The sequence below is a fragment of the Hippocampus zosterae genome, chromosome 12, assembly GCF_025434085.1.
Source record: "Hippocampus zosterae strain Florida chromosome 12, ASM2543408v3, whole genome shotgun sequence".
Taxonomy (NCBI): Eukaryota; Metazoa; Chordata; class Actinopteri; order Syngnathiformes; family Syngnathidae; genus Hippocampus; species Hippocampus zosterae.
The window spans coordinates 18,625,060-18,646,209 of NC_067462.1; the positions used below are offsets into that span (position 1 = coordinate 18,625,060).

General features: G+C 36.6%; 2 protein-coding genes across 3 annotated transcripts in view; both read right to left on the reverse strand.

Moving 5' to 3' along the window:
• Nucleotides 1-5,549, reverse strand: part of LOC127612083 (ribosomal RNA processing protein 1 homolog A-like) — a 103,378-nt gene extending 97,829 nt beyond the window's left edge. The window contains exon 1 of one of the 2 annotated variants that reach the window (XM_052083060.1): nt 5,375-5,549. In XM_052083060.1, coding sequence (XP_051939020.1) covers nt 5,375-5,501 — 127 coding nt within the window. In that variant the 5' untranslated portion in view covers nt 5,502-5,549. The remainder of the gene's footprint in view (nt 1-5,374) is intronic. The other variant, XM_052083059.1, reaches the window with a different exon arrangement.
• A 1,745-nt stretch (nt 5,550-7,294) lies between these two features.
• LOC127612086 (ribosomal RNA processing protein 1 homolog A-like) lies at nt 7,295-20,621 on the reverse strand. Its single transcript, XM_052083066.1, has 12 exons — nt 20,442-20,621; nt 13,089-13,171; nt 12,562-12,619; nt 12,397-12,482; nt 12,258-12,319; nt 12,026-12,155; nt 11,714-11,778; nt 9,607-9,767; nt 8,723-8,829; nt 8,447-8,544; nt 7,485-7,504; nt 7,295-7,392 (listed from the first exon to the last, which is right to left on the reverse strand). Exons 1-12 carry the CDS (start codon nt 20,566-20,568, stop codon nt 7,301-7,303), a joined length of 1,089 nt encoding a protein of 362 aa, XP_051939026.1. The 5' UTR covers nt 20,569-20,621; the 3' UTR covers nt 7,295-7,300.
• Nucleotides 20,622-21,150: the final 529 nt, after the last annotated feature.

Genomic DNA, 21,150 nt, shown 5'->3' on the forward strand with positions numbered 1-21,150 from the left:
ATTGTAAAATGCGTAACTTAGGGTTTTTTTTCATTTGAAGGACCCATTAAACTGCCTTTGAAAAGTAGTCTGAAGTTTGTTGCTAGTCGAAACAGGGCACACGCTGCGAGCCCCGAAATTCCCCATCCCACTAAGCAGCGCACAATTACAAGTGTTTTCGAAGGCAGCAACAGTATGTGATGGCAATAAACCTGGGATCAGGTCGGCCTCCAATCGATAAAAACAAGTCAAGCCAACCTCCACAACGATTGTTCATCCTCTATGACGGTAACGCCGCCAAGTGCTGCAAAAGCCAATTTAAAAATAAAAGCCTAACTAGTGTCCTGCTATTGATTGGTAGCCGTCAATTTTGAAGTTTCACAGCCGGCATTCACAGCCGGTTGATGGCATGTTACTGTAATAATACAAGAGTTGCGGCTTAGAATTGAAGCAGATTTACATCAATTCAATAAATTTAAAATAATTGCCATATCAGAAACTTGGCTTGATGAAGATAAAACAACTGAAATGGAAATAGAAGGTTATGAAATGTTTGCAACTAATAGAGAAAACAAAAAAGGAGGGGGGGGGGGGTTGCAATATATGTAGACAAAGCACTTAAATGCAGTAAAATCGAGAGATTGACAAACACAATAGAAAACCTAATGGAATGTCTAACCATTGAAATACACAATAAAAAGGCATCAAATATCATCATAAGTTGCATCTATAGGACACCAGGAACATGTATTGACACATTCAATAAAAAACTAACATATATGCTCAGTTACTACAACGATAAGAAAACACGAATAATATGTGGTGACTTTAACATTGACTTATTAAACAAAAATAGACACAAAAAAACAACTGACTTCATAAATACTATGTACAGCAACAGCTTTTTCCCAGTAATCCTGAAACCTAGCAGAATAACAGTTGACACGGCCATATTAATAGATAACATATTTATAAATAAGATTGATCATAAAATGGAAAGTGGACTTCTCATTAATGACATAAGTGACCACTTGCCTGTTTTTGCAGTTTTTCATAATTATTTCGATAGAAAAGCTAAATCAACAAATTGTATAACAGAAATAAGACTAAGAACCCAACGTTCCATCGATGCCTTTAAGCAAGACCTAGAAAAACAAAACTGGACCGAGGTCTACTCAAACGAAGACCCAAATACAGCGTTTGAAGTATTTCAGTCTACCATAATCTCCTTATATGATAAACATTTTCCATTAACTAAAGTTTCCAAAAAGTATAAAGACCCAAGTAAGCCATGGATAACGAAAGGCATAGAAAACGCATGTAAAAAGAAAAACAATTTATATAAATTGTTTTTAAAATTCAGAACTGAAGCAGCAGAAAAAAAATATAAGACCTATAAAAATAAACTAGTAAATATTATAAGAACCAGTAAAAGAGATTATTATCATGCACTATTAGAGCAGAATAAAGGTAACACACAAGAAATATGGAAAATACTTAACCAAGTAATCAGAAATAGTCCTAAAAAAATGGATTATCCAGAGTATTTTATCAAAGGCAAAAATACTATTTTGGAAAAAACTGCAGAAATAGCAACTGAATTTAATGAGTATTTTGTCAACATCGGCAGTAACCTAGCAAAACAAATTCCTGACCCAACAGACCTGTTTGAAGTGGATAGATACGTAGAAAAAAACTCCTCCACGATGTTCCTTACTGCAGTAAAACAAGAAGAAGTATCAAATATTATAAAAACTTTTAAAAATAAAAAGTCAACTGATTGCTTTAATATTGATATGACAATAATCAAGCAGATTATAGAATATGTAGTGCGACCTTTCACACACATATGCAACCTGTCATTCAAAGCTGGTATCTTTCCATCAAAAATGAAAATTGCTAAAGTTATTCCAATCTATAAAAGTGGAGAAAAACATCTGTTTACAAATTATAGACCAATATCACTACTACCACAATTTTCAAAAATATTAGAAAAACTATTTTCTCGCAGACTTGATAGTTTTATACAAAAGCATGCGCTGTTAAGTGAGAATCAATATGGCTTCAGGGAAAAACGGACCACCTCAATGGCAGTTATGGAGTTTGTGGAAGCTGTTGGGGTTTTCCTAGTTCTAAAAAAAAGCTTTTGACACAATAGATCACAGTATATTATTGAAAAAAACTAGAAAGATATGGCATTAGAGGTGTAGCTTATAAATGGATAAGTTATTTAGAAAACAGATATCAGTACGTGCAACTCAACAATAAAAAACGAATCAACTGAAAATCACTCACGGAGTACCTCAGGGGTCAGTGCTTGGTCCAAAACTATTCATCTTATATATAAATGATATCTGCAAGGTCTCAAAACTATTTAAATGTGTCCTATTGGCTGATGATACAACTTTCTACTGTTCTGGAATAAATCTGAAACAGCTCCTGACAACCGTAGAAAACGAATTAAACAAATTAAAAAACTGGTTCGACAGAAATAAATTGTCACTCAACCTGAAAAAAATCGAAGTCAATTGTTTTTGGCACAAGACCAATCAAACACCAAGCTAAAATTATGATAAACTCAATTGAAATAGAAAGAGCGTATGAAACCAAGTTTCTCGGATTAGTAATAGACTCAAAACTATGTTGGAAACCACATATCGATAACGTAAAAAGAAAAATAGCCAAGACCGTAGGGATCCTCTACAAAACCAAGGAAGTGCTAAATAAGAGATCCTTGTACACATTATACACTTCATTATTATTACCATACATGACCTACTGTGTGGAAATATGGGGAAATGCCTGCAAAACAAACACACTCCCTATTCTCAAACTACAAAAAAAAGCAATTCGAATTATTAATAGATCAAATTATACGGAACCCACAAATCCACTATTTATTAAATTAAATACGATGAAATTTTATGACCTGGTTGACTTTAAAATCGCCCAATTAATGTACAAAGCACACAATAACCTGCTCTGCTAAAACATTCAGAAGTTTTTTGAAATTCGAGAAAGCAACTATGAATTAAGAGGTACCAACTTATTCAAAAAACTCAAAACAAGAACAAACATCAAGCAAAGAAGTGTATCTAGCAAAGGTGTTAATCTGTGGAATAATCTCGAAACGGACCTAAAAATGAGTAAATCGCTTGCTGAGTTCAAAAACAAATTCAAAAAAATAGTACAAACAACCTACACCAATCAGAGTTAAAATGATAAATTCTAAACATTAAATATAATGATAAATCAGAACTAAGTTGATAAATAGAGAAAGGTATTGCAATACCCATTATGAATACAAGAGAAAATTGACACAAGAGTGCCAGGGTGAGGATGTATATAATCCCGATACAAACCAAAAGTTGTGAAAATATCACGGTTAAGGGTAAAGTATGAGCCTTAATGGAGACTTCTTCTTACTTTTTCTTTTCTGATTGATATAAAAATGATTTAGTAGATATAAACACATAACGGGGTAGGACAAGATAAGTTTTTTTACTTCATCCTACTCCCTTGAACATAACTGTGTTGAATGAAGACTGATTTCTTTCTTTTACTTTTTTATCTACCTTATTTTCTGTCAAATTATTACTGTATATGTTTTATGTTCAATAAACAACCCAAACCCAAACCAAACATGGGACACTTTGATTAGCTCCTCTTTCATTTATAACTGCATCAAACAACAAACTGCATGCAGGAAAAGTGGTCAAGATTGCACGACTGTGTCTTATCGAGTCAACTACAATTTTATTGTCAAATGTGCTGTATGTGCAACATACCTTTACATTCCCTCTCACAACATGCAACAAGACAAGACACATTAGACACAGACAATCTTATGTGTTGTATTGTAGTTAGAACTGCATGACTGTCCGTGTTTTATGTTGTGTTGTGTTTATTATTTTACTTCATGTTAACTGTTTTGTAAAGCGCTTTGTTACAGCTGCCGCTGTTGTGAAAGCGCTATATAAATCAGCATGTATTGTATTGTATTGTATTTTGTTATTATGACTTCAAGATGGCGCCGCAAAAGTGGCTGCCTTTATAGCAGCTCCTATATTTTGTTCTACTTTCTTCCTTTATAACTTTGCTGCTGTAAATTGGGATTTTCTCCATTGTGAGACAATTATAGGTTTTCTTATTCTTATTCAAATAGTGCATACCAACTAAACTCTTACCTGAGGCAGAAAAAAAATGCAAGCATTTAAAAAAAATAAAATCAAGGCTCTTGAATTGGACTTTTGTCACCACTGGTAAAATTTCCAATCAGAATGTTCATGCACAGTATCGGTAACAGATTTGACACTGGTCGAAACGGCAGATAGTGATATCTGAATTTCAAACCTTAAGTATAGATGTCTGCAACGTTACCATATTTTCATGACTACAAGGCACATTCAAAACTCTTACATGTCCTCCAAAATGGAAGGAACGCCTAATAATGTGGGGCACTTTGTGTATGAACCAAGTTCCAAATTCTGTGAATGATGTGGAGTAGCTGCACTGCATTTGACTGATTGATGTGCGGACAGGCTGCTTATATAAAGGAAAAGCAGGCGTAACTTAGGACAGCATGCAGACATTAAGCGCCTTCCTCAACATTAAACTTAATTCACACAGAGAGGAGAGGAAGACATTAATGTCTATAAGATCTCAAATATCGGCCAGATTTTTTTTTATATTTTCAGACACTGTGGCAGACATGTGCCCATGAATTTTGGTAGAGAATAGAGAGAACATCAAGCCGCGTTAAGCATTATGCCCTATAGTGAACGCCTATGGGCAAGAAAAAGCTCAATTAAAATGTATTATTATTATTATTAATGCTCATAAAATCCTAAACAAAGAGACTATTACTTATTTTCAGAGGTTGAAGTGGATTTAAGTGTTAATTTGGGTGGCGATAAGTTGTCAAACATTAAGACACGTTAAGCTTATTCTCAACAGTGAGCCTCCTGATAGCTTAATGTCCATAAAATCTATGATAGTGTAGCGATTTTTGATATCCACAGAGGTTTACGTGGGCATAGGTAGAAATGTGCATGTGAATTTTGATAACTGCTCGTAGTTTCCTGACATTAACATTACATTTGGCTTTTTTTTTTTAACAATAAGCGTTTTAGTTAGCACGACGTTGCTGATGTATACAATGTTAATTGTGGATAGTGTAACTTAACCTTTTAAATCTGAACCCACTTACCGTACTGTAAAACATTGTTTAGTTTCGAAGGATGGAATTTAATTAAAAACTGAGCTTGGACACAAAAAGTGTCCATATAGTGATATGTAACGTTCAAAACACAAGGCAATGCTATTAATTCGTATTTGTGAATGTTCCGAGCACCGTTATAAATGCACATAAGAGCACTAAACGCGAGTTACTTACCCGTCAGTTTCTGTGATCTGACATTTATATACTTCTTTAGCTTTTTTAATGCTTTTGTTCGAATGGGCTTTTCGTTTGAGGCTAACTTTTGTGCCAGTTGAATCTCTGGATCGTGAACGGCCGCCATTTTCACACTAATTCACGTGGAGCGGTGCTGCTCAGGCGCACTTTCCTTCATTTCGTCGCAGACAGATGACATCACACATTGCCATCACAGGCACGGATGTATGTTCCTGTATCTTGTTTTCGGTTATTTTGAAAAGTCAAAAAGTCAAAGTCAAAAGCCAGCTTTATTGTAAAACATGCTCTATTTACAACATCCAGCATAGATGAAATTTATTTCCCCTCAACCACAGTGCAAATATCCGGTGCATTAAAAAGCACAAAGCTAAAAACAAGGGCAGTGAAAATTGAATACAAAGGACATATATAAATATGAACAAATATAAATAATACATTGCAATCAACAGTCAACAGACAAACAAGTGTACAGAAGAGATTTGGGGCCAATAAAGAAAAAAATCCAAGGTTGGCAAGATTCCCACTTTTGTCTCAGAATTCTAACTTTATTCTCAGAATTCTAACTTATGTCAGAATTCTGACACATTACTCACATTAAAGTCAGGAATTTTGAGAATTAAGACAGAGTTCTAACTTTAATGTTAGAATTCTGACAATAACGGGGGCTTAAAGTTTACAAGCAGGCACCTTTCCTAAGCATTGATAGAATTTGAATGACCCTATCCTCCAAGATCATCTCATCTGGATAGGGTCGGAAAGGAAATTACTCAGGCAAAACGAGAATCCAAAGAGGCCTCGGGAGATGAGTGACCTATGCGAAAGGAGATTTAAAGGTTTTATCCATGCACCCTTTCCTAAGCATTCGTATGCTGCACTCGATGAAAGTGGGAAATCGGAAATATTCCACATGGATTGTCCCAGTCCACCCTCAATGCATTGGGGGGGAATTTAAACAACAAAGACGGCTGATTCTGATAAACTGTTGTTCTGGTTTGTTACAACACATTTGAACCCCAGCTAACCTTCTTCATAATTAATTTTATTCATATAAATAAAGGTATATACTATCTCCAATGCATTTAATGAATTTCACCAAATAATTTAATTAATGCAAGGAGATAGCAGCATGTATGTATTCCAACACTCAGTGCAAATCATGGTGTGCTACATGAAGCCATGTCAAATTAACTAAATGTAATAATATAAATATTCATTCATAATAAATTGGCATTCACGGTTGTGTCTCCATGGAGGTCGTCATTGTTGAGTGACATCACACATCGCAAATTTGATCTGACGTAAACACACACACACACACGCATACACACAAAAAAAACATAAATGTACTCTTTATTTCAATAGCGCACAAGTATGAGCATAAACCTATTTGACTTATTTTAACATGAACATACATTTCTTGTATATTAATTATTCCACTTTGTGTGCTACGTGAAGTCATGTCAAAAAAGTCATGTATACTCGTTTGCTTCCCAACACTTCATTTGTTCTTCTTGGATCAGGTCTCTGAGTTTTTGTGCTGTACTCAGCCATTCCATGTTTCTTCTGCCTTTAGCATCTTCAATGAGTGCTGTAATACTGCTGAGACTGTCTCTCAGAGACCTCGGTTCAGGTGTTTTTTCTTCAGCATCTTCCCACTCTTCCTCTTCCTCTTTAATGACAAAACCAGTCTCTCCATATTCCTGGTTATGGGTTGCAATATTACTGTCCATTTGCAGCAGGTCTTCTAGTGTGCTCTCTGGTGCTACTTTTTTTAGGCTCTGCAGATCATCATTGTAGAACTGGAAAGCTTCTTCCTCTTGTGTTGCTTGGCTTGCTTCACCAGAAAAGTTGCATTTTGAAGTGAGAAAGAGGTCCTTTACGATTCTTAGCTGTTTCCTTTGCATTCTATCCACGCTTCATCTTCTTTCTGCTGGCAAACATTTCATCATCCTCATCTGTAGAGACTTCCTCTGGATAGCCATCTTGAGGAAATAGACCTAACCGAAAAAAAAGGCAGAGGATGAGTCACATAACACAAATAAACAAGAAAGACATTGTGTCGTATCAGGCAATTTAAAAATAACAATACCTTCACTGAGATCCTGCAGCCTGCCATGAAAGAGAGAGAAAGTATGTTGAAAGACAAGAGGTCTGATAATGCATATCATAAACTACATTCGACTGGCGTAAAAATCACTCTTTTCCCAATCTGCTGAACAACTCTCTGATCCACTGAAATTTTAAGACACTGGCCAAAAATAGGATCCACTGGAGAGTTCCCAGGCGAAAACCACTGTTGACCAAAAAGAACACAAAGGCTCATCTCACATTTGCCAAAAGACATCAAGATGATCCTCAAAACCTTTGGAAAAAACATTCTGTCGACCGATGAATCAAAAATTGAATTTGTGCGGCCTGTTACATTTGGGGTAGAAATGATAGCATTTGATTAATAAAACATGGTGTTGCCAATGTGATGGTCTGGGGCTGCTTTTCTATCTGAGGACAAGGTCAATTTGCTGTGATTGATGGGACAATGAATTCTGCTGTCTACTAGAAAATCCTGAAGGATGATGTCCGACCATCAGTTTAGTTTGCACCCTCAAACTCAAGCACTCTTGGATCATGCAGAAAGACAACTAACCGTAACACAACAGCAAGTCCATCTCTGAACGGCTCAAAAAACAAAAGAAAATAAAGTAAGATTTTGCAGTGGTCAAGTCAAAGTCCGGATTTGAATCCAATAGAGATGCTGTGGCGTGACCTCAAAAGGGAAACTCTCCAATGTGGCATAGTTGAATTAAATCTGCCAAAGTGGGCCAAAATTCCTCCATAGCGTCAAAGACTGACCACAAATTATCGCAAATGCTTGATTTCAGTTATTGCTGCCAAGGGCGTCACAACCCATTACTAGCTTCAAGGGGCAATTACTTCTTCCACATAAGGACAGGAAGGTTTGGCTTTTCTTTTTGCCATATTTAAATCACACGGACCACAACAACAGATACAGTATGATACTTTCAAAACTGTCTGAGGGGCTACAAAACTTACACTTTGATGATTTTGTAGAGCCTCTCTCTATTGTGGCTGGGTGTGCTACTTCGAATTGACACCTCTAAGAGCTTGTCAGCAAGAGCTGCATAGTCAAACTGTAAAATAGATGTTTCATTAGAAGGGGGAAAGCAGAACATGGTATTTATCAAGAGCTCTGACTAAAGTGGTGCAGTGTAGCATATGTCTTTCCAATGAAAACCCAAGTATCCCAAAATATGTGTTCATTCTTGGAAAAACAACAACATGCATTTAGGATAAAAATACAATACTAACCTGTAGAACTGGTGCTGTATTATCATCATCATCATCATCATCAAATTGTAACTCTGTGTCGGAGTCTCCTGATTCATGAGCACCCTGTTTCAAGTATGATTTACTGCCTGAAAACAAAATAACCAGCAAATAATGTCTTCCTGGCATAAAAATTCAATTCAATTCAGTCATTTATCAGTCATTTATTTACAAAATTATGTAACATTCATGGAGTTCTTTTTAAAACACTGTAGCATTCATGATTTGCAATCAATAACTTACACAAAAACAGGTTGTTGTGTGCTATATAAATAGTGATTCTGAACGGAAACTCAAAGTTTGGGGAATATTTTTTTTTTGGTCAGATTGCACTTAATGTTGCGTACTATATAGCAGTGGTCCCAAACACTTGCCCGTGGGCCTTTTGGTACTGAGCTGAACGATCGCTTGTGTGGCGCTTTCTCCAAAGCTATGGAAAGAAATCAAGCCTGCTGTTGGCCATGTGCAAGGTACATTCTCAAAAACGGGCATGACGACAATCCAGTTGAATCAGCTGAACAAGTATTACTGAAGTGATGATGTGGAAAGCATGTTAATGCCAGCGGATTTGCACATCCTGCCCACCTAAAGATGAGCGGTTTAGTCGCTATGACCTAGCAATGCGGCCACCAAAATATCAAACACCGTATGTAGGATGGATTCGTTCATCCATCCATCCGTCCATTTTGCAAAGTGCTAACTTCAAAATCATTACGTTGACACTTTGAAAGGAAAATCAACTCAAAAATGTTCTTTAAAACAATATGCATTATGCAGCCTCATTAGTCTAAACATGGTATTACGATTAATATTGTGTTTGTGGAAAAATTAAACAACAAACTCTTCCCATTTTTGTGAAAATGTACCGTTAATCTGCTTCACGGGGTCCTCTTCATCATCAGAGGACTGGCCTGAATCAGAGGACTCTGCTTCTTTCAGCTCCCTCATCAGATCCTCAATGGCATAGGGAGCCTGGTCAATAATTGTGTTGAAGATGCTGTTGCAGATCGCTCGGAAAAGTGTCCGACTGGTGAGACGGTCAATTAAAGAGAATGGTCGATCAGTGGATGGCAAATATTACAAAGCAAGCAGGAAGCTTCAGATCAAGACAGAATTTCGCTGCCATTCATCAGTGACGCTCCTAAAACTAGTATGATCAATAAAGGATGTGTTGCCTGTAATATTACACGACCAGGACGCCAGCCAAATCCTCTTGAACACTGACATCCAAATTGGAGATATTTTGCTTTGGTGACGTTATTCAATGTTAAGGTCAAAAGTTGTATGATTGTCTGGCAAATTAGATGAATACACTTTCAAGCCATTGAAATGAAAACATATTCAAAGGCCCGATAATTCTACCACATTTGAAGTAAACATATTCCGCTGGGTTATGGGGTATTCAAGACTGACAAAACGTTTTCATATACGTAAAATTATTGTTACCCCTCTGTTAATGAAAGAATAACCCTCAGTGATCACAGAAATAACTTCAATCTGACCAAAGTACAGTCAAACCCCGGCTTTCGGATTTCGACCAGAAAATTTGAGATTTTTACACCTCAGGTTAGAACTGAAAACCGGTTTTCGACCAAACTGAGCACACCCGAATACGCCACTTGACTCCTTTCGGGTTTCTTACACGAGCAAGTGACGCTTACACGTTTGACGTTCACAAAAATACCGTATTATGAAACAGTCTTGGTTATTCTATAATTTACTGGTTGTAGCGTGGTAACTTTATGAATAAAACATTTGTCATAAGGTGTCATATGCTGTCGGTAGAACTAACGATGACACGTGGTAGATTCTTTCGTCAAATTGATAGTAGATTACACATGCATCGTCTTGGGAAGAGGATGTCAAGCCACAGCAATACTTACCTGTATTAATGATTACCAGGAAATTAATCTTTGCGGTGTGAGACTGGAAAAAAATACTCTGATTTTGTGGTGTGCTGTATTCATGATGCCATATGAGTACAACATAATTTGATCCATTTATTTCGTTGAATAATCCTGGAGTACACAGCTGCTGATATAATGTTCATTGTTAATGCATAGTTTTCAAACATTTACCCTTGAAGCATTATACTTTGGAGTATCAGAATTCTTGATTATGAATATCAGTCAAAATAGAAAAATGGCTTCCTATGATGAACGTTTACGGAACCCAAAATTAGTTACCATGGTTTCCCATTGGGTAATCCAACGGAATCGAAAAACGTGAATTTCCTAAATCCTCAGGCCTGCTACGGTACATCTTTTTTTCCCACCCGCAACGATCAGTTTGACAATCGCCACCATTGTTGTTTTGATCTCGCATGAAGTAATGTCGCATGTCGTTCTTGCAATATGCGGAAAGTAGATGATTGCCAAGTTTTGTATCGTTAAAACAAGTGTTGCGAACAAGTGTTGCGAATGTTTATTGCGGAGGTATCACGGAGGAAGCAGCTAAAGTTGGATAGTTTTTTGCGATAAGTTGACTTTGAGAAAGCCTTGCATCATTGGAAGCGGAGTAAAGAGAGAATTTATGAACGCAAAGACCAAACTATGGAATGAAATAAGAACCTATTTCTCAGCAAATCTCGTATGCCTGAATTATTAAAATTTTTGCAGCATTTGTTGATAAGAAATAAACCTATTAGCAATGTATATTGTTGCTGTTTGTGTTATTATCATATGCAATTGAATAAGTAGACCATTTAAGAATTCGAAATTTGGGACTCTCGAAATGCCTAATGGGACTCACTTTTCTCATCAGCCAGTCCCTGGGACTGGCTGGGGTTAAACTGTAATATTATCACTCCGCGCGCACACACACGCACTCACACACAAACACACACTCACACAAAATGTACTTTTTAGTACATATTTTTTAAGTCAACACCATTAAAAATGGTGTGGAAGATTTAAAAAAATATACTTCCCTGCAGATATGAAATCAAACAAAAGGACGCTAAGAGGAACTTACTCCTTGGTCTTGGCTGCCGTTTTGCAGAATGGCTCGATGAATCTCAGGTTCTGGTCAGCAGTGAGCTACGGAGAAAAAATGTGATATTTCCTCAAAATCTTTTGCAGAATCCTCTATAATGGATGTGTCACTCAAACTATAATATTGGCATTTAGAGTGGATAGACATCAAAATTTCATATCTAAATTCTCTTCAGTTTATTTTTGTCAAGTGAAAGGCATTCAACAGGATCAATAAAATAAATACGGACAAGTACCCAAATCTCCATCTACGCTCCATACTCCAAATGACCCGTTTGGATCATAACTTTACCTCTGATGCACCCACAGCTCCTAGTTCCGTCAAGTAAAGGTCCAAGATATGAAACTGCAGACCAGCAGGTGCACCGTTGCCACTGTTCAGGAGCTCTGTTGCAAAGAGCTCCAGAAATCTTGAGACCACACTAAAAAAAAAAAAAAAAAAAATGGAAAAGACATTATGTAAAATATTTAACCTATGTTATGACGTACTGTACAATTTGCGCATGACAGTTTTTATGGATTACCTGCTATCCCAATTGTTTCTCTTCAGCATCTCAAAGCTTTGTCTGAACATGAAGCGGATCAGCTGTAATACGAAAAGAAGGGCCACCATAAGGGGGAGAAAAGTGATATATTCATGGACGCGCGCGCACGCACACACACCTGGAAAAACTTGTCCATTCGTAGTCTGTCAATGCCAGTCCACTCTCTTTTGAAGGTCTTAAGGGAGCTCTCCAGATATAATAGTTCTGTGGAAAACAATTTTCACCACCGGCTTTTGACATTTTAATTTGTATTTGGAATTACACCAGCATAGGATCAACTTACGTCCATCAATGTCATGAAAGGTGTGAATCAGTGTGCAAACAGAGTTGGAAAGCTCCTCCTGTGAACAACATTGTGCCTCAAATTAAGCAAATAGAAAGTGAAACAATCCAAGAAAGGCTCAATATATTTAACAATTAAATGGCAGTGGGTGCCATTAATTCAGCCCAGCACGCAGGGTCGTGGTGGCCAGAGGGAATATTGTGGGATTCCTGAATGGCCGGTCCATTTCAGGACCAGTTTAACAATCCCTGCCCCCAAATGGCATAAAAATTACGTTTTTGCGCATGACAGCCGCTGTCTACAGTCACCGAGTGGTTGCACCGCGACTCCAGCGGTCCATCAAAATACATCTCCTAGACGCCTCCTTAGTGAGGTGTTCCGGGCATGTCCCAAAGGTAGGAATTCCTTGGGGCGAACCAGGACAGCCTGGGAACGCCTTGGGAAGAGCTCAAAGAAGTGATTGGCGACAAATCACAGCTCAGCCTGAAAATGTTCCACAAGCCGTGACGAAAGAAATAAAGAAATACCTGTAAAAGTGGTTTGTCCTGCATCCACAAGCAGTAGAACAGACCTTTCCACAGCTTGAGCATTTCTTCACTCGTAAAGCCATCTGGACAAAGAATAATAAAACCAAAGGAGCGCCTTGGTGAATAAGATAAGAAAACCTTTATTAGACTCGCAATGGAGAAATTCCCGATTCACAGCTGCAAAGTTATGAAAGGAAGAAGTAGAACAACAAAATATAGGAGCTGCTCTAAAGGCAGCCACTCACGCGGCACCATTTTGAAGTCAAAATAACAAAAATAACACAACACATGGGACACAGACAGTCGTGCAATCTTCACCACTTTTCTGCATACACTTTGTTGCCTCAAGCAGTTATAGATGAAAGAGGAGAGGATCAAAGTGTCCTTTCACCAGTCGATCAGAGACGTCATGCTGAAAATGTGCACACGTCTGCTACAAGCTAAGTTTTGAAAGCAAACACGAAGCTGTAGCGTCCAGTGACGAAAAAGAGATTGGCTCACATCTCCTGTCACATGCAAATCCACTTCAATTCCAAGCCGCGACTCCCAGTTCCACATCCGCATCGGCGCTACGCGCTAACGTCCCCTCTTCTCATCGTCGGCTCCTCAAGCCTTACATCCATCCAGCCGCAGACCGTTCAACAGCACCAATCTCTCCGCTGAACAAAGTGGGGCTGTGAAAAATGCTGCCCATTACAGGCGCAAGACACAAGCGCCCCGGGACTGTCCAGCAACGACAGTCAAATGGCGCTGATATTCCTCCCAGTCAAAAACAGTGCTGGTATACCCATGCTGCCGAGAAGGCGCAACCACCAAGCACAGAGTCTTGATGAATGTCGTGGCCAAAAAATGCTGAAAAAAGTCCACATCAGGTCCACACGACATAACAACAAACACAAAGTTACAAAACAAAAACACAAAAATAACAACAAAAAAGCAAAGCTCATGAGAGCACTTGCAGACGGCTGCCAACTCGGGCGCCATCTTGCCTTCAAATCGAATCGAGTATTATATCAGCTGTTTTTGGACAAAGCAAGGACAAGGAAGGCAGCTTTCATTAGATCGTACATTTCATACAGAAAGTAACTCACCACGCTCCATTTTAAAACAAATAAGCTATTCACACACAGACCTCATAACTAGAAGAAAGGGGACATTTGAGTAAACATTGATCAGGAGGGACTACTACAGTGTTAGGTTGTCAGAATCAAATGCGTGTAGATTTATTTTTACCTATTAACCCTCGAAGTCCACCGCTTGCGATAAATGTAAAATTATGTCTTTGAATCAAAGGCTAAGGCATTCGGAAAAACACGTGAGAGCTGAAACGTATGGGGGGGGTTCTAAAATGGCCTAAATTTCATGACGTCACCGGCTGATAGTTCTCAGGCATTACAGCAATAATAAAAAAGGTTTTGATTCCGTAATCTTCACAATTTACATATTTTGCACCATAGAGACCCATTAAAATTCATATTTTTGAAAGCATCGTAAACCTAATGTGTAAACATGCATTTCACACGATTTTTACGTCAATCGCTTTGTTTTCGCTTGGACAGACGTATGCATACCACATTGTTGGGTTGAGGTCATTCCAATTGTGCAACTTTTAGGTGGCGCCAGAGGATCGCAAATGAGTTTGCCTCTTTGCAGGAGGCTTCAAACCAATGCATTTTACATGAACACGTCCGGTCGGGATTGTTAGTAGGGCTTGGTTGGGACCTCCAGACACAATTTTTTTTTCCTTTTGCAAAAAATAAAGAATAAAAAAATCCCAAAGAACTAATAAAAACTATATATGTATGGATAGCACAGATGCCTCTGAACATTTTGAGTGTTTGAAAAAAAAAAAAGAATGTTTGTATAACACAAAATACATCATTACAAAAATTGTAAAATGCGTAACTTAGGGTTTTTTTTCATTTGAAGGACCCATTAAACTGCCTTTGAAAAGTAGTCTGAAGTTTGTTGCTAGTCGAAACAGGGCACACGCTGCGAGCCCCGAAATTCCCCATCCCACTAAGCAGCGCACAATTACAAGTGTTTTCGAAGGCAGCAACAGTATGTGATGGCAATAAACCTGGGATCAGGTCGGCCTCCAATCGATAAAAACAAGTCAAGCCAACCTCCACAACGATTGTTCATCCTCTATGACGGTAACGCCGCCAAGTGCTGCAAAAGCCAATTTAAAAATAAAAGCCTAACTAGTGTCCTGCTATTGATTGGTAGCCGTCAATTTTGAAGTTTCACAGCCGGCATTCACAGCCGGTTGATGGCATGTTACTGTAATAATACAAGAGTTGCGGCTTAGAATTGAAGCAGATTTACATCAATTCAATACATTTAAAATAATTGCCATATCAGAAACTTGGCTTGATGAAGATAAAACAACTGAAATGGAAATAGAAGGTTATGAAATGTTTGCAACTAATAGAGAAAACAAAAAAGGAGGGGGGGGGGTTGCAATATATGTAGACAAAGCACTTAAATGCAGTAAAATCGAGAGATTGACAAACACAATAGAAAACCTAATGGAATGTCTAACCATTGAAATACACAATAAAAAGGCATCAAATATCATCATAAGTTGCATCTATAGGACACCAGGAACATGTATTGACACATTCAATAAAAAACTAACATATATGCTCAGTTACTACAACGATAAGAAAACACGAATAATATGTGGTGACTTTAACATTGACTTATTAAACAAAAATAGACACAAAAAAACAACTGACTTCATAAATACTATGTACAGCAACAGCTTTTTCCCAGTAATCCTGAAACCTAGCAGAATAACAGTTGACACGGCCATATTAATAGATAACATATTTATAAATAAGATTGATCATAAAATGGAAAGTGGACTTCTCATTAATGACATAAGTGACCACTTGCCTGTTTTTGCAGTTTTTCATAATTATTTCGATAGAAAAGCTAAATCAACAAATTGTATAACAGAAATAAGACTAAGAACCCAACGTTCCATCGATGCCTTTAAGCAAGACCTAGAAAAACAAAACTGGACCGAGGTCTACTCAAACGAAGACCCAAATACAGCGTTTGAAGTATTTCAGTCTACCATAATCTCCTTATATGATAAACATTTTCCATTAACTAAAGTTTCCAAAAAGTATAAAGACCCAAGTAAGCCATGGATAACGAAAGGCATAGAAAACGCATGTAAAAAGAAAAACAATTTATATAATATATAAATAAATAAATAAAGCCATTGTTTTATTTATTTATTTTGTTGTATTTTTTTCTCATCTTATTTGATGTAGTTTTTTAACATTGTACTCGTGATTTTAACTGCTTGTTGTAAGGTGTCCTTGAGTTTCTAGAAAGGCGCCCACAAATAAAATGTATTATTATTATTATTATTATTATATAAATTGTTTTTAAAATTCAGAACTGAAGCAGCAGAAAAAAAATATAAGACCTATAAAAATAAACTAGTAAATATTATAAGAACCAGTAAAAGAGATTATTATCATGCACTATTAGAGCAGAATAAAGGTAACACACAAGAAATATGGAAAATACTTAACCAAGTAATCAGAAATAGTCCTAAAAAAATTGATTATCCAGAGTATTTTATCAAAGGCAAAAATACTATTTTGGAAAAAACTGCAGAAATAGCAACTGAATTTAATGAGTATTTTGTCAACATCGGCAGTAACCTAGCAAAACAAATTCCTGACCCAACAGACCTGTTTGAAGTGGATAGATACGTAGAAAAAAACTCCTCCACGATGTTCCTTACTGCAGTAAAACAAGAAGAAGTATCAAATATTATAAAAACTTTTAAAAATAAAAAGGCAACTGATTGCTTTAATATTGATATGACAATAATCAAGCAGATTATAGAATATGTAGTGCGACCTTTCACACACATATGCAACCTGTCATTCAAAGCTGGTATCTTTCCATCAAAAATGAAAATTGCTAAAGTTATTCCAATCTATGAAAGTGGAGAAAAACATCTGTTTACAAATTATAGACCAATATCACTACTACCACAATTTTCAAAAATATTAGAAAAACTATTTTCTCGCAGACTTGATAGTTTTATACAAAAGCATGCGCTGTTAAGTGAGAATCAATATGGCTTCAGGGAAAAACGGACCACCTCAATGGCAGTTATGGAGTTTGTGGAAGCTGTTGGGGTTTTCCTAGTTCTAAAAAAAGCTTTTGACACAATAGATCACAGTATATTATTGAAAAAAACTAGAAAGATATGGCATTAGAGGTGTAGCTTATAAATGGATAAGTTATTTAGAAAACAGATATCAGTACGTGCAACTCAACAATAAAAAACGAATCAACTGAAAATCACTCACGGAGTACCTCAGGGGTCAGTGCTTGGTCCAAAACTATTCATCTTATATATAAATGATATCTGCAAGGTCTCAAAACTATTTAAATGTGTCCTATTGGCTGATGATACAACTTTCTACTGTTCTGGAATAAATCTGAAACAGCTCCTGACAACCGTAGAAAACGAATTAAACAAATTAAAAAACTGGTTCGAAACTCAATTGAAATAGAAAGAGCGTATGAAACCAAGTTTCTCGGATTAGTAATAGACTCAAAACTATGTTGGAAACCACATATCGATAACGTAAAAAGAAAAATAGCCAAGACCGTAGGGATCCTCTACAAAACCAAGGAAGTGCTAAATAAGAGATCCTTGTACACATTATACACTTCATTATTATTACCATACATGACCTACTGTGTGGAAATATGGGGAAATGCCTGCAAAACAAACACACTCCCTATTCTCAAACTACAAAAAAAAGCAATTCGAATTATTAATAGATCAAATTATACGGAACCCACAAATCCACTATTTATTAAATTAAATACGATGAAATTTTATGACCTGGTTGACTTTAAAATCGCCCAATTAATGTACAAAGCACACAATAACCTGCTCTGCTAAAACATTCAGAAGTTTTTTGAAATTCGAGAAAGCAACTATGAATTAAGAGGTACCAACTTATTCAAAAAACTCAAAACAAGAACAAACATCAAGCAAAGAAGTGTATCTAGCAAAGGTGTTAATCTGTGGAATAATCTCGAAACGGACCTAAAAATGAGTAAATCGCTTGCTGAGTTCAAAAACAAATTCAAAAAAATAGTACAAACAACCTACACCAATCAGAGTTAAAATGATAAATTCTAAACATTAAATATAATGATAAATCAGAACTAAGTTGATAAATAGAGAAAGGTATTGCAATACCCATTATGAATACAAGAGAAAATTGACACAAGAGTGCCAGGGTGAGGATGTATATAATCCCGATACAAACCAAAAGTTGTGAAAATATCACGGTTAAGGGTAAAGTATGAGCCTTAATGGAGACTTCTTCTTACTTTTTCTTTTCTGATTGATATAAAAATGATTTAGTAGATATAAACACATAACGGGGTAGGACAAGATAAGTTTTTTTACTTCATCCTACTCCCTTGAACATAACTGTGTTGAATGAAGACTGATTTCTTTCTTTTACTTTTTTATCTACCTTATTTTCTGTCAAATTATTACTGTATATGTTTTATGTTCAATAAACAACCCAAACCCAAACCAAACATGGGACACTTTGATTAGCTCCTCTTTCATTTATAACTGCATCAAACAACAAACTGCATGCAGGAAAAGTGGTCAAGATTGCACGACTGTGTCTTATCGAGTCAACTACAATTTTATTGTCAAATGTGCTGTATGTGCAACATACCTTTACATTCCCTCTCACAACATGCAACAAGACAAGACACATTAGACACAGACAATCTTATGTGTTGTATTGTAGTTAGAACTGCATGACTGTCCGTGTTTTATGTTGTGTTGTGTTTATTATTTTACTTCATGTTAACTGTTTTGTAAAGCGCTTTGTTACAGCTGCCGCTGTTGTGAAAGCGCTATATAAATCAGCATGTATTGTATTGTATTTTGTTATTATGACTTCAAGATGGCGCCGCAAAAGTGGCTGCCTTTATAGCAGCTCCTATATTTTGTTCTACTTTCTTCCTTTATAACTTTGCTGCTGTAAATTGGGATTTTCTCCATTGTGAGACAATTATAGGTTTTCTTATTCTTATTCAAATAGTGCATACCAACTAAACTCTTACCTGAGGCAGAAAAAAAATGCAAGCATTTAAAAAAAATAAAATCAAGGCTCTTGAATTGGACTTTTGTCACCACTGGTAAAATTTCCAATCAGAATGTTCATGCACAGTATCGGTAACAGATTTGACACTGGTCGAAACGGCAGATAGTGATATCTGAATTTCAAACCTTAAGTATAGATGTCTGCAACGTTACCATATTTTCATGACTACAAGGCACATTCAAAACTCTTACATGTCCTCCAAAATGGAAGGAACGCCTAATAATGTGGGGCACTTTGTGTATGAACCAAGTTCCAAATTCTGTGAATGATGTGGAGTAGCTGCACTGCATTTGACTGATTGATGTGCGGACAGGCTGCTTATATAAAGGAAAAGCAGGCGTAACTTAGGACAGCATGCAGACATTAAGCGCCTTCCTCAACATTAAACTTAATTCACACAGAGAGGAGAGGAAGACATTAATGTCTACAAGATCTCAAATATCGGCCAGATTTTTTTTTATATTTTCAGACACTGTGGCAGACATGTGCCCATGAATTTTGGTAGAGAATAGAGAGAACATCAAGCCGCGTTAAGCATTATGCCCTATAGTGAACGCCTATGGGCAAGAAAAAGCTCAATTAAAATGTATTATTATTATTATTAATGCTCATAAAATCCTAAACAAAGAGACTATTACTTATTTTCAGAGGTTGAAGTGGATTTAAGTGTTAATTTGGGTGGCGATAAGTTGTCAAACATTAAGACACGTTAAGCTTATTCTCAACAGTGAGCCTCCTGATAGCTTAATGTCCATAAAATCTATGATAGTGTAGCGATTTTTGATATCCACAGAGGTTTACGTGGGCATAGGTAGAAATGTGCATGTGAATTTTGATAACTGCTCGTAGTTTCCTGACATTAACATTACATTTGGCTTTTTTTTTTTTAACAATAAGCGTTTTAGTTAGCACGACGTTGCTGATGTATACAATGTTAATTGTGGATAGTGTAACTTAACCTTTTAAATCTGAACCCACTTACCGTACTGTAAAACATTGTTTAGTTTCGAAGGATGGAATTTAATTAAAAACTGAGCTTGGACACAAAAAGTGTCCATATAGTGATATGTAACGTTCAAAACACAAGACAATGCTATTAATTCGTATTTGTGAATGTTCCGAGCACCGTTATAAATGCACATAAGAGCACTAAACGCGAGTTACTTACCCGTCAGTTTCTGTGATCTGACATTTATATACTTCTTTAGCTTTTTTAATGCTTTTGTTCGAATGGGCTTTTCGTTTGAGGCTAACTTTTGTGCCAGTTGAATCTCTGGATCGTGAACGGCCGCCATTTTCACACTAATTCACGTGGAGCGGTGCTGCTCAGGCGCACTTTCCTTCATTTCGTCGCAGACAGATGACATCACACATTGCCATCACAGGCACGGATGTATGTTCCTGTATCTTGTTTTCGGTTATTTTGAAAAGTCAAAAAGTCAAAGTCAAAAGCCAGCTTTATTGTAAAACATGCTCTATTTACAACATCCAGCATAGATGAAATTTATTTCCCCTCAACCACAGTGCAAATATCCGGTGCATTAAAAAGCACAAAGCTAAAAACAAGGGCAGTGAAAATTGAATACAAAGGACATATATAAATATGAACAAATATAAATAATACATTGCAATCAACAGTCAACAGACAAACAAGTGTACAGAAGAGATTTAGGGCCAATAAAGAAAAAAATCCAAGGTTGGCAAGATTCCCACTTTTGTCTCAGAATTCTAACTTTATTCTCAGAATTCTAACTTATGTCAGAATTCTGACACATTACTCACATTAAAGTCAGGAATTTTGAGAATTAAGACAGAGTTCTAACTTTAATGTTAGAATTCTGACAATAACGGGGGCTTAAAGTTTACAAGCAGGCACC

Excerpts from the sequence above, each read along its gene's own strand:
- LOC127612086 (XM_052083066.1), bottom strand. The coding sequence starts at position 20,568 with ATGGCGGCCGTTCACGATCCAGAGATTCAACTGGCACAAAAGTTAGCC. Across the intron at positions 12,156-12,257 it reads AGAAACAATTGGGATAGCAG|TGTGGTCTCAAGATTTCTGG; the intron begins GTAATCCATAAA and ends TTTTTTTTTTAG. Across the intron at positions 8,830-9,606 it reads CCCCGTGAAGCAGATTAACG|GCAGTAAATCATACTTGAAA; the intron begins GTACATTTTCAC and ends TTTTGTTTTCAG.